At 46.1% G+C, this 14,352-nt stretch overlaps 1 protein-coding gene across 2 annotated transcripts in view; it reads right to left on the bottom strand.

Annotated features, from left to right (window-relative positions):
• Positions 1–4,332: 4,332 nt before the first annotated feature.
• Positions 4,333–14,352, bottom strand: part of LOC112248184 (nuclear receptor ROR-beta-like) — a 31,169-nt gene continuing 21,149 nt past the window's right edge. For both annotated transcript variants that reach the window (XM_024417006.1, XM_024417005.2), the window contains exons 2-10: positions 13,835–13,920; positions 13,505–13,646; positions 12,330–12,758; positions 11,367–11,488; positions 8,390–8,522; positions 8,110–8,217; positions 5,769–5,879; positions 5,464–5,576; positions 4,333–5,231 (exon numbers count right to left, since the gene is read on the bottom strand). In XM_024417006.1, the coding sequence (XP_024272774.1) occupies positions 5,067–5,231; positions 5,464–5,576; positions 5,769–5,879; positions 8,110–8,217; positions 8,390–8,522; positions 11,367–11,488; positions 12,330–12,758; positions 13,505–13,646; positions 13,835–13,920 (1,409 nt within the window). In that variant the 3' untranslated portion in view covers positions 4,333–5,066. The remainder of the gene's footprint in view (positions 5,232–5,463; positions 5,577–5,768; positions 5,880–8,109; positions 8,218–8,389; positions 8,523–11,366; positions 11,489–12,329; positions 12,759–13,504; positions 13,647–13,834; positions 13,921–14,352) is intronic.

Genomic DNA, 14,352 nt, shown 5'->3' on the forward strand with positions numbered 1-14,352 from the left:
CACGCACCCACACACACACACACACAGGTTCTCTAAGGAGGTGTTTTTGACTAAGTATATGAAATGTTTTTGACCAAGTCTATAAAATGTCAGTGCACTTTGTGGTCTCGTTAGGGTAAGGACCACCTTTTGCCTGTGCTCTGTGGTGTCTCTGTTGATGGAGTAAAAGGTGCATGATGCATTCAGTCCCTCACGCTGAACACAATACTCCATAACATTCAGAATAAAAAATATCCCCGACCCCTGACCCACAGCATCGCATGAGAAAACCTAAAAGCCCCAATGTTTCATTGCCATGAAACAGCATGCAAAGATAACAGAACAACAATAGACTAATAGTATTATAGTAGTAATAATAGCAATAACAACAATAATAATAGTAATAAAATGAAAATAATTGTACAATGCAAACATGACAGTAGTAAATGCTTTCCAGTTATTATTGCTACAGTACCTTACAGTGTTTATTTGTCACTCAGATTACCAACCCCACCCTAAACCCCTGATTCACAGTCTTGCAGGGGAAAATAAAAACGGAGTTGGGTTGAATTCACTGTCCTAAAGGCATGGAATGGGTGGACGCCAGCTTAGTTATGATCTTCCTTCATTGTAAAACAACCAGTACATCTTGAACCGGGGTGGGTTTATGATTGCAGGAACATGATTTTCTGGGACTTTTGTAGAATAGGCTCTCCCCATTATATGGACTCAAAATGCATCCGGACAGTGAATTTATCCCCACACACAGATCATTCACACGCAGACACACACACACACACATCCCCCCCAAAGCCTTGTCTGGGTAGCTTCCTTCGCTGGGAGCCACCAGCGTATTTATATATCCAAAAAACGCTTACATTTTCAAAAATATTCAAACTCTTTTTATGCAAAGATAGAAAAAGAGTTGCTCCCTGAGAGAGATGCTGTGTAGTGCATCGAGACACGAGTGATTGTCTTTAACAAGCCACTGACCTCTAACTTCACCCTCCTTTTTTGGCGGAGGAGTGGGCAGGGTATGGTATGGGGGGGGGGCACTATGACTAGGAGAAGCTCATCCTCTGTGTATATGGAGGATGATAGTGTTCACAGCATATGGGAAGGGTTTGGGAAAGAGATAAAAGGAAGTCAAGGAAAATGTTACAGGTTATGTTGTTCTGGCACTGGCTAGCATCTAATCTCCACTAAAGGGATTTGGCCACTGCGAAACACGGAAACGTGTCCATTATAACGTGTAAGGGAATCCTTGAAGATCTTCAAAATGGAAGTGATTGTCTATCATAGTTTGGTATTAAGTTGCACATTTTTCAGTGAAAAATATATATTACCCTGTTTTTTTAAGATCTGGAAAAGTGTTCTATAATAAGCAATGCAAGAACTACAGGCCCAGAGAGAACTCTGTAATGTGGAATAGGTTTCAAGTGTCAATTTTAATCTGAAAGATGAAACGTCTGAATTATGTCAGTAGAGTGGTGCAGCGGTCTAAGGCACTGCATCTCAGTGCCTTACAGACCCTACAATCCTCAAAAGATTTTACAGCTGCACCATCGAGAGCATCCTGACGGGTTGCATCACTGCCTGGTATGGCAACTGCTCGGCCTCCGTCCGCAAGGCACTACAGAGGGTAGTGCGTACGGCCCAGTACATCACCAGGGCCAAGCTTCCTGCCATCCAGGACCTCTATACCAGGTGGTGTCAGAGGAAGGCCCTAAAAATGGTCAAAGACTCCAGCCACCCTAGTATAGCCTCCACATTGACTCTGTACTGGTACCCCCTGTATATAGCCTCTACATTGACACATTGACTCTGTACCGGTACCCCCTGTATATAGCCTCCACATTGACTCTGTACCGGTACCCCCTGTATATAGCCTCCACATTGACTCTGTACCGGTACCCCCTGTATATAGCCTCCACATTGACACATTGACTCTGTACCCCTGTATATAGCCTCCCCTCTGTACCATACCCCCTGTTTATAGCCTCCACATTGACTCTGTACCGGTACCCCCTGTATATAGCCTCCACATTGACTCTGTACCCCCTGTATATAGCCTCCACATTGACTCTGTACCGGTACCCCCTGTATATAGCCTCCACATTGACTCTGTTCCGGTACCCCCTGTATATAGCCTCCACATTGACTCTGTACCGGTACCCCCTGTATATAGCCCCGCTATTGTTATTCTCTGCTGGTCTTTAATTATTTGTTTTTCTTAATGACATTTTTTGGGTATTTTCTTAAAACTGCATTGTTGGTTAAGGGCTTGTAAGTAAGCATTTCACTGTAAGGTTGGGGGTACCTGTTGTATTCGGCGCCTGTGACAAATACAATTTGATTTGATTTGGTTCGATTCCAGGCTGTATCACAACCGGCCGTGATTGGGAGTCCTATAGGGCGGCGCACAATTGGCCCAGCATCGTCCGGGTTAGGGTTTGGCCAGGGTAGGCCGTCATTGTAAATACGAATTTGTTCTTAACTGACTTGCCGAGTTAAACAAAAAAATTGACATTGGCATATCCACTTTAGCTAATCATGACTACCCCCTGTGCTTAACCATTCTAAAATGATGAGGCTGAGGAGAGAAATAAAAGAATAAGGGTAAAGCAGTGTGAAACTTAATTTATATCGAGAGAGTGAGAGTTCTTTATTTAAGCAGCCCAGTGATTAGCATGGGTGTAGATTGTGCAAAATGTGACTGGGGGGAGGAACAGGTTCATGAAGTGACTTGGTTTCTTATTCACTGACTAGGTATTGTATGCCCTCATGAAAAGACACTAAGACCAACACACTAGTTTTAGCTAGGTGGGTGGTGTGGTAAGGGGTGGGTGGTGTGGTAAGAGGTGGTGGTGGTAGTGTGGTAAGAGGTGGTGGGTGGGTGGTGTGGTAAGAGGTGGTGTGGGTGGGTGGTATGGTAAGAGGTGGGGGTGGGTGGTGTGGTAAGAGGTGGTGGTGGTAGTGTGGTAAGAGGTGGTGTGGGTGGGTGGTATGGTAAGAGGTGGGGGTGGGTGGAGTGGTAAGAGGTGGGGGTGGTAGTGTGGTAAGAGGTGTGGGTGGGTGGTATGGTAAGAGGTGGGGGTGGGTGGTGTGGTAAGAGGTGGGGGTGGGTGGTGTGGTAAGAGGTGGTGGTGGTAGTGTGGTAAGAGGTGGTGTGGGTGGGTGGTATGGTAAGAGGTGGGGGGGTGGGTGGAGTGGTAAGAGGTGGGGGTGGGTGGTGTGGTAAGAGGTGGTGGTGGTAGTGTGGTAAGAGGTGGTGTGGGTGGGTGGTATGGTAAGAGGTGGGGGTGGGTGGAGTGGTAAGAGGTGGGGGTGGGTGGTGTGGTAAGAGGTGTGGGTGGGTGGTATGGTAAGAGGTGGGGGTGGGTGGTGTGGTAAGAGGTGGGGGTGGGTGGTGTGGTAAGAGGTGGTGGTGGTAGTGTGGTAAGAGGTGGTGTGGGTGGGTGGTATGGTAAGAGGTGGGGGTGGGTGGAGTGGTAAGAGGTGGGGGTGGGTGGTGTGGTAAGAGGTGTGGGTGGGTGGTATGGTAAGAGGTGGGGGTGGGTGGTGTGGTAAGAGGTGGGGGTGGGTGGTGTGGTAAGAGGTGGGGGTGGGTGGTGTGGTAAGAGGTGGGGGTGGGTGGTGTGGTAAGAGGTGGTGGTGGTAGTGTGGTAAGAGGTGGGGGTGGGTGGTGTGGTAAGAGGTGGGGGTGGGTGGTGTGGTAAGAGGTGGGGGTGGGTGGTGTGGTAAGAGGTGGGGGTGGGTGGTGTGGTAAGAGGTGGGGGTGGGTGGTGTGGTAAGAGGTGGGGGTGGGTGGTGTGGTAAGAGGTGGGGGTGGGTGGTGTGGTAAGAGGTGGGGGTGGGTGGTGTGGTAAGAGGTGGGGGTGGGTGGTGTGGTAAGAGGTGGGGGTGGGTGGTGTGGTAAGAGGTGGGGGTGGGTGGTGTGGTAAGAGGTGGGGGTGGGTGGTGTGGTAAGAGGTGGGGGTGGGTGGTGTGGTAAGAGGTGGGGGTGGGTGGTGTGGTAAGAGGTGGTGGTGGTAGTGTGGTAAGAGGTGGTGTGGGTGGGTGGTATGGTAAGAGGTGGGGGTGGGTGGAGTGGTAAGAGGTGGGGGTGGGTGGTGTGGTAAGAGGTGTGGGTGGGTGGTATGGTAAGAGGTGGGGGTGGGTGGTGTGGTAAGAGGTGGGGGTGGGTGGAGTGGTAAGAGGTGGGGGTGGGTGGTGTGGTAAGAGGCGGTGGTGGGTTTAGGGGGGCTGGGGGGGAGAGGTACTCCTAATAATCTGTCATTTGATCTGATTGTTCAATAGCAGTCCAACTTCGATGGACAGAGTTATTGCAGCGACAAAAAATTATTGACAGGATGGCAGTCTGACAAAATCTTTTTTTTCACGCAAAATATAATATTTATATACATATCTTCACCTTGAAAAGTAGCCATAATTGTTTAAATCCTTCTTTTACAGTTTGATAGTTCCGAACTGAAAGATGCAATACCCTCTTCACGTATCAACAGAGCCCAGACAAGGCTTTCTCGACATACCAAAATGACCTCCCAGGTTTACCCCAATATTCTTTAACAAGTCTCTTTTTAACTTTACAAATTCTGTACACATGAAAATATTAAATAACAAAACAGACAAGATATCAGCCACATAGGGCTGCTACAGTTTTAAATGAAGACTAAAATATTAACAGAAGATGTAATACTGGAATCCGTTCTTCACTACATAATATCTACAATACCTTTTCTGAATCACACGAATCCCTCCCCCATCTTCAATATCACAATTTCATGTAAAAAAAAACAACTAAAATAAACAAATGAACTTACCCAGTTAAAAGACAGCTTAAATTAGCTAGTTAAAGTCTGTACATTTCTGGTCAGTTCTGAAGAGCCCCGTGGTCATGGGTGCGTTATATACATTCTTTAGACTGTATCGGTGAATAGGGTTGGATAAGTGCTGGACATTCCTAGTGTTTGCGGCTGTAAGTGTCTGGATGGTTCGGGCCTGGGGTCCGGGCTGCTTTGCCGTTGCGTTAATGATGCGTCCGCGGTCACGTTGTGGTCCACTCTCTGGGGTTGGACCATAGGAAGTCACTTGGGCATGGTGATCGCTGCATTGGGGTCGGGATTGAACAGCTCCTTGTAGAGCGGGGGGAAGAGCACGTTCACCGTCTCAGGGTGAAGCTGCTGGAAGGCCTGCAGCTCCTCGGTGTGGAGAGTACACACGGCCGACAGCATGGGTATCCGACCAATCAGCTACAGAGGACACAGAGGGGTCAGAGGTCAAGGGTGATGGGTCAAGAAATCCAGATCATAACCTAACTAAAGTCTCAGTCTACATGAAAATTGCAGCTAAAGTGAAAAGGGTTGTTTGAAACACACTGCCATCGAACAGTGTCTAGGTGTGAACCCCTTTGATGCCAATGTGAAGCCCCACAACTACTGTACTGTATGAGGCGCGGTGATGCTCCGCGGTGATGCGCCCTACCTTAGCCAGCGCGTCCTCGTCCATGTGGTTCTTCTGCATGATGTGCTGCAGTGCAAAGTAGATCTTCTCCTGGAGCTTTTGCACCTTCCTGGGTTCCATCAGCCATGGACGGTCTGACAGAGGAACACACACCAACATCACGTCAGTCACTGTGTCTGTCTTACTTATAATAAAGACAGCTTCACGAATGCAGCACATGTCAATCACTGTGTTGACAGCAGCATTCTCCTACCAGGCAGTGCCTCAGTAAGGTCTGCCTGTAGGTGGCAGCAGAAGGTAACTGGCTGTGAGTAGTCTGTACTAACCTGTGGAGATGAGCACTGCTGCAGAGAACAGAGCGATCTCCTCCTCAGTGAGCTGCAGAGAGCACAGACTCTTGGCAAAGTCAAACACAGCGCTGACCAAGTCGTCACAACCTGTGAGAGTTAATAACGAGGCGGTCAATATAGAATAACATGCTGTAGTCTCATAGTTATGCTGTAGTCTCATAGTTATGCTGTAGTCTCATAGTTATGCGGTAGTCTCATAGTTATACTGTAGTCTCATAGTTACAGTGGGGCAAAAAAGTATTTAGTCAGCCACCAATTGTGCAAGTTCTCCCACTTAAAAATATGAGAGAGGCCTGTAATTTTCATCATAGGTACACTTCAATTATGACAGACAAAATGAGAAAATAAAATCCAGAAAATCACATTGTAGGATTTTTTATTAATTAATTTGCAAATTATGGTGGAAAATAAGTATTTGGTCACCTACAAACAAGCAAGATTTCTGGCTCTCACAGACCTGTAACCTCTTCTTTAAGAGGCTCCTCTGTCCTCCACTCGTTACCTGTATTAATGGCACCTGTTTGAACTTGTTATCAGTATAAAAGTCACCTGTCCACAACCTCAAACAGTCACACTCCAAACTCCACTATGGCCAAGACCAAAGAGCTGTCAAAGGACACCAGAAACAAAATTGTAGACCTGCACCAGGCTGGGAAGACTGAATCTGCAATAGGTAAGCAGCTTGGTTTGAAGAAATCAACTGTGGGAGCAATTATTAGGAAATGGAAGACATACAAGACCACTGATAATCTCCCTCGATCTGGGGCTCCACGCAAGATCTCACCCGTGGGGTCAAAATGATCACAAGAACGGTGAGCAAAAATCCCAAAACCACACAGGGGGACCTAGTGAAAGACCCGCAGAGAGCTGGGACCAAAGTAACAAAGCCTACCATCAGTAACACACTACGCCGCCAGGGACTCAAATCCGGCAGTGCCAGACGTGTCCCCCTGCTTAAGCCAGTACATGTCCAGGCCCGTCTGAAGTTTGCTAGAGAGCATTTGGATGATCCAGATGAAGATTGGGAGAATGTCATATGGTCAGATGAAACCAAAATAGAACTTTTGGTAAAAACTCAACTCGTCGTGTTTGGAGGACAAAGAATGCTGAGTTGCATCCAAAGAACACCATACCTACTGTGAAGCATGGGGGTGGAAACATCATGCTTTGGGGCTGTTTTTCTGCAAAGGGACCAGGACGACTGAGCCGTGTAAAGGAAAGAATGAATGGGGCCATGTATCGTGAGATTTTGAGTGAAAACCTCCTTCCATCAGCAAGGGCATTGAAGATGAAACGTGGCTGGGTCTTTCAGCATGACAATGATCCCAAACACACCGCCCGGGCAATGAAGGAGTGGCTTCGTAAGAAGCATTTCAAGGTCCTGGAGTAGCCTAGCCAGTCTCCAGATCTCAACCCTATAGAAAATCTTTGGAGGGAGTTGAAAATCCGTGTTGCACAGCAACAGCCCCAAAACATCACTGCTCTAGAGGACATCTGCATGGAGGAATGGGCCAAAATACCAGCAACAGTGTGTGAAAACCTTGTGAAGACTTACAGAAAACGTTTGACCTCTGTCATTGCCAACAAAGGGTATATAACAAAGTATTGAGATAAGCTTTTGTTATTGACCAAATACTTATTTTCCACCATAATCTGCAAATAGATTCATTAAAAATCCTACAATGTGATTTTCTGGAATTTTTATTCTCATTTTGTCTGTCATAGTTGAAGTGTACCTATGATGAACATTGCAGGCCTCTCTCATCTTTTTAAGTGGGAGAACTTGCACAATTGGTGGCTGACTAAATACTTTTTTGCCCCACTATATGTTGTAGTCTCATAGTTATATTGTAGTCTCATAGTTATACTGTAGTCTCATAGTTATGCTGTAGTCTCATAGTTATGCTGTAGTCTCATGGTTATACTGTAGTCTCGTAGTTATGCTGTAGTCTCATGGTTATGCTGTAGTCTCGTAGTTATACTGTAGTCTCATAGTTATACTGTAGTCTCAGTTATACTGTAGTCTCATAGTTATACTGTAGTCTCATAGTTATACTGTAGTCTCGTGAAAAATATGAATACAGTGAACAGAGAAACACTCATACAAACTATTCACTGAAGTGTTTTCCCATCCTACTACAGTTATGTATGCAATTCTGTTACTTCTATGAATGTAATATGTAAAAAATCATAGTTCAGGGTCAGGTCAGAGACTACCCAATATCTTGTCCAGAGCATTATGAGTACTGTAGTACATCATGCTACTTAGATGGCCGTAGATGGAGGCGGTACAGTATCACTAGCAGCAGTGCCTTACCTAGTGCTTTGAACATCTGCATGCCCCCGTACTTCCCCTCAAACAGTACTGTGTTGTTGAGTGGGTTAAATGCCCGACACATTCTAACCAGGACCACCTCCAGACAACCTAGAGAGAGACAAAGAAAGATGTTAGTCTTTTTGCAAATCTAATACCTTTTCCCACATTGATACAATATTGTCTTGTCACCATTTGTTGTATGTTTTTGTTGAAAGGAGGTGTAAACAACGCTGTTTCAACCAGGAGACTTGTTTCCAATGGGCAAGCAGGGTGAGGTCACCTGACTTGAGCAGGAGGATCTGGTCATTCTGGCAAAGCTCCATGAAGCCTGAGATGCGCTTGGCAAACTCCACCACATACTGGATGGAATGGGTGATCTGGATGGCACACTGCTGCCACAGCACGTCTCGCGTCTGCAAAGAAACACACACTTTGCTATGTTTTTATTTTTATTTCACCTTTATTTAACCAGGTAAGCCAGTGGTTCACCAACTACTTCTCTGATAGAGTTCAGTGTGTCAAATCGGAGGGTCTGCTGTCCGGACCTCTGGCAGTCTCTATGGGGGTGCCACAGGGTTCAATTCTTGGACCGACTCTCTTCTCTGTATACATCAATGTGGTCGCTCTTGCTGCTGGTGAGTCTCTGATCCACCTCTACGCAGACGACACCATTCTGTATACTTCCGGCCCTTCTTTGGACACTGTGTTAACAACCCTCCAGGCAAGCTTCAATGCCATACAACTCTCCTTCCGTGGCCTCCAATTGCTCTTAAATACAAGTAAAACTAAATGCATGCTCTTCAACAGATCGCTACCTGCACCTACCCGCCTGTCCAACATCACTACTCTGGACGGCTCTGACTTAGAATACGTGGACAACTACAAATACTTAGGTGTCTGGTTAGACTGTAAACTCTCCTTCCAGACCCATATCAAACATCTCCAATCCAAAGTTAAATCTAGAATTGGCTTCCTATTTCGCAACAAAGCATCCTTCACTCATGCTGCCAAACATACCCTTGTAAAACTGACCATCCTACCAATCCTCGACTTTGGCGATGTCATTAACAAAATAGCCTCCAATACCCGACTCAACAAATTGGATGCAGTCTATCACAGTGCAATCCGTTTTGTCACCAAAGCCCCATATACTACCCACCATTGCGACCTGTACGCTCTCGTTGGCTGGCCCTCGCTTCATACTCGTCGCCAAACCCACTGGCTCCATGTCATCTACAAGACCCTGCTAGGTAAAGTCCCCCCTTATCTCAGCTCGCTGGTCACCATAGCATCTCCCACCTGTAGCACACGCTCCAGCAGGTATATCTCTCTAGTCACCCCCAAAACCAATTCTTTCTTTGGCCGCCTCTCCTTCCAGTTCTCTGCTGCCAATGACTGGAACGAACTACAAAAACTCTGAAACTGGAAACACTTATCTCCCTCACTAGCTTTAAGCACCAACTGTCAGAGCAGCTCACAGATTACTGCACCTGTACATAGCCCACCTATAATTTAGCCCAAACAACTACCTCTTTCCCAACTGTATTTAATTTTTAATTAATTTATTTATTTTGCTCCTTTGCACCCCATTATTTTTATTTCTACTTTGCACATTCTTCCATTGCAAAACTACCATTCCAGTGTTTGACTTGCTATATTGTATTTACTTTGCCACCATGGCCTTTTTTGCCTTTACCTCCCTTCTCACCTCATTTGCTCACATTGTATATAGACTTGTTTATACTGTATTATTGACTGTATGTTTGTTTTACTCCATGTGTAACTCTGTGTCGTTGTATCTGTCGAACTGCTTTGCTTTATCTTGGCCAGGTCGCAGTTGTAAATGAGAACTTGTTCTCAACTTGCCTACCTGGTTAAATAAAGGTAAAATAAAAAAATAAATAAAAAGTTGAGAACAAGTTCTCATTTACAACTGTGACCTGGCCAAGATAAAGCAAAGCAGTGCGACAAAAACAACAACACAGAGTTACACATGGAATAAACAAACATACAGTCGATAACACAATAGAAAAATATGTATACAGTGTGTGCAAATGAAGTAAGGAGGTAGGGACATCTCCACAGACAAATCAACATGTGTGTCATGACAGCTGTATACATATCATAAACACAACTTTGAAACACTACTATAACACTTGTGTAAATACAAACAGTATTTCACCCACATGTTTATGCCACAGGACTGTGCACACAACAAGACATGCAGAAGAGTTGTATTTGGGTCACCCCTTTGTGCTGTTCAATGAAGTACACTACAAAGACTGGAATTTTTATCAAATTAATACTTGTAAAATAGTCAGCTCCATCGCTACTCGGAACATCCAAAGTACAATATCAGCAAGTTGTCTTTGTTCTATAGTTTCTAGCTGTAGGATGAATCTCCATGGAGATTATTTCAAAGGGTTCTTCTGTAATGACCCATAATCCATTAGACACAGAGGAATGAGAGAGGTCACAGTGGTAAAGGAACTACTGCTCTGTTACATAGACACACACACACAGGCAGAGAGGAGGAGCAAGAGAGAGAAACAGAAGAAGGAGAAACGAGCAGAGAAAGAAAAGAGAAAAAGTGGGAGGTGAGATACTAAAAAAAAGAGATTTAAATAGTGATAATAGGGGAGGAAAGAGACATTTAAATAGTGAATATAGGAGAGGAAAGAGACATTTAAATAGTGAATATAGGAGAGGAAAGAGACATTTAAATAGTGAATATAGGAGAGGAAAGAGACATTTAAATAGTGAATATAGGAGAGGAAAGAGACATTTAAATAGTGGATATAGGGGAGGAAAGAGACATTTAAATAGTGGATATAGGGGAGGAAAGAGACATTTAAATAGTGGATATAGGGGAGGAAAGAGACATTTAAATAGTGAATAAAGGAGAGGAAAGAGACATTTAAATAGTGACGATGGAGTTGGGGGGTGTATAGGGGAGGAAAGAGACATTCGATGACGATGGAGTTGGAGGGTGTGTATAGGGGAGGAAAGAGACATTCGATGACGATGGAGTTGGAGGGGGTGTATAGGGGAGGAAAGAAACATTGGATGACAATGGAGTTGGAGGGTGTATAGCGGAGAAAAGAGGCATTGGATGACAATGGAGTTGGATATAGGGGAGGGGGGTGCTCAGAGGTTGTAGCTAAGTGAGCAGTGCAAAGTCAGCTGGTCACAAGGAACACACACGAACACACACTGGTCACAAGGAACACACAGACACACACTGGTCACACACTCACTTTGCTCTGGTACATCTTGATGTCATCGTAGGAGTGTGTTTGCCAGGCCAGCTGCTGCAGCTCATCTGCTGTATATTGACAGGTCTCCAGGTGAGACTTTATAATGTTCTGGGCGATACGATCTATGGAGGGAGAGGACAGAGAAGAGACAGTCACACACAAATTTGAGCAAAATGGTAGCTTATCATTCATTGTCTATGGGAGCGTGAAACTGATGAACCGATCATAAGTTTAGTGAAGTTTAGTGTTCAACCTCCCAAAGTTTCAGTCTTCACGCAACTTTGTATGTGGTCTCGTCCACCAGGCTTTGAGACGAGGTTACTTTTTATGTAGCATCATTTTAATCTGTATTGTAGAAATGTTTTTTTTTTTTTTTGAATGTTGGCGCTAATTGAAACGGGGTATAGAAAACAGCAGAACCGATGTTTACAAGAATCAGGGAATGTATTGTAAACCTCCATCCCAGTAGATGTGTGACAAATATGGAATGCACTAGTAAAACTGTGTTCCACTAAATTGACATTATAGCCTTAGTAAGGCAGGCCACACATTAAGGCAGGCCACACTCTCAATGGGGGTTTCTTGCATTGATGGGCTAAGCTTAAATATGACGCATGGACAGCTCTCTCTCGCTCTCTTTCTCTCTCTCTTCCTCCCTCCCTCTCTTTCTCTCTCTCTCTCTTCTTCCCTCCCTCTCTCTCTCTTTCTTTCTCTCTCTCTCTCTCTCTTCCTCCCTCTCTCCCTAAGCCTGTTTGATCTCCTGTCCCACACACAGCTTATCACACTGACTCACACTCCTTTAGCCTCACCATGACACCCTCCTATTCAAATCATCAATTAAGGCCTGGTATCTTCCTGCACTATGCAACACTCACTCAGAGACGGCATCATGCATGTTTTCGAGGGGGCACTGACGGCCAAATTTGATATCTTTGAATGAACTTAACCGTAACCCTTAGTTACCTAGCTCTCCCATGCTGACATTGTTGTGCGCCAGCTGACTGTCCTGGTAGGTGCTATAGTTGAACAGGTTAGCCACAGGGGTCAGGTCGTACACCGGCTCCTGCTTGATGTGCTTAATGCCCGCCAAGTCCAGGCCTGACTGGTCCGGGGAGGGCTGGGTGGAGTCCATACCATGGTAGTAGCCACCCGTGGCACCACCGTTCACCTGGCCCTTGGGGAGCTCGATGACGTGGCCGTTGGCGTAAGTGCCTCCGATCTCGTGGTTGAGGGTGCTGAGGCCGTTGGTCAGGCTGGAGGAGTAGACACGCGCCAGGGCCTCTGCCTCACACGTCTGCTGCTGCCGCTCATTCAGGATCCGCTGCTGGTGCTTCTGTACCTCGGCGTACAGGCTGTCACGCTGCTTCTTGGACATGCGGCCAAACTTCACCGCTACGCACAGAGAGGGAGAGGGAGAGGTTGTTTATTAGTCACATTGTGTTTATTTTCTCTCAGCTTCACCTGGGCTTTAGACATTGTGTTGGTGACAAACTTTATTTAAAAAAAACCCGTTTTTTTTACCCCTTTTTCGCCCTAATTTGGTATCCAATTTGTAGTTACAGTCTTGTCTCATCGCTGCAACTCCCATACGGACTCAGGAAGGTCGAGAGCCGTGCGTCCTCCGAAACACACCCCAACCAAGCTGCACTGCTTCTTGACACAATGCCCTCTTAACCCGGAAGCCAGCCGCACCAATGTGTCAGATGAAACACCCTACACCTGGCGACGGTGTCAGTGTGCACTGCGCCAGGCCTACAACAGGAGTCGCTAGAGTACGATGGGACAAGGACATCCCTGCCGGCCAAACCCTCCCCTAACCCGGATGACGCTGGGCCAATAGTGCACCGCCCCATGGGTCTCCCGGTCGTGGCCGGCTGCGACAGAGCCTGGACTCGAACCCAGAATCTCTAGTGGCACAGCTAGCACTGCCTTAGACCACTGCACCACTCGGGAGTAGGTGACAATCTTAAGTAGGTGTGTGTGTGTGTGTGTGTGTGTGTGTGTGTGTGTGTGTGTGTGTGTGTGTGTGTGTGTGTGTGTGTGTGTGTGTGTGTGTGTGTGTGTGTGTGTGTGTGTGTGTGTGTGTGTGTGTGTGTGTGTGTGTGTGTGTGTGTGTGCGTGTGTGTAAGCAGTCTCACCATCTCTGGACATTCCGAGTGCAAGACACTTCTGTAAACGGCAGTGCTGGCAGCGGTTTCGGTTGGTCCTGTCGATCAGACAGTTCCTCTGGCGAGGGCATGAGTATGCAGCGTTGTTCTGCTGACTTCGTCTGAAGAACCCCTACAGGACAACCACAACAGTCAGTTAACGGTCAGTCTATGATTTGGAAAATAATAGAATAGAAAAGAGTTGACAGAGTGTAGAACGCAGATGCTGGAATAGAAATGAAGATATGAAACAGGAATGACAGGAGAATGATGGGGATAGAGTCAGACAGAGGGAACAACAGAGCTGTGTGGAGAACTCACTTTGCAGCCCTCACACGTGATGACTCCATAGTGGATTCCTGATGATTTGTCTCCACAGATTTTGCACGGTATAACTTCGATTTGGGCTGTGGACAAAGAGATGGGAGGGGGAAAACACACACACACCTGGATTACATAACTGTTTCATTGTGTCACACACACTTGCCTGTACTGTACCAGTATTAATGGCCACTCAACGTTCCCCCGACTGTCAGGGGGCTCATTAGGGTGTGTGCGTGGTTGTGTGTGTTTCTATCACATGACCCAGTGAGAGGGAACAGTGCTCCCAATCAGAAGGAACCTCTCCAGTTAGCAGGACTCTGTGACATCCTGTTCATTTTAGCAGTGTTTTATGGTGTGGTAATGACAGGTGACAGACATTTTGTCATGAGGATGAGCAGGGGTCCTTAGATCTGGTCCCTGGATTGTAGTGGGGTTACATCACCAAAGTATCTTCATTTACTCACTCACTCACTCACTCACTCGTAGTGTACATGTAGTGTACTATAGGACTGAAC

The sequence above is a fragment of the Oncorhynchus tshawytscha genome, linkage group LG04, assembly GCF_018296145.1.
Source record: "Oncorhynchus tshawytscha isolate Ot180627B linkage group LG04, Otsh_v2.0, whole genome shotgun sequence".
NCBI lineage: Eukaryota > Metazoa > Chordata > Actinopteri > Salmoniformes > Salmonidae > Oncorhynchus > Oncorhynchus tshawytscha.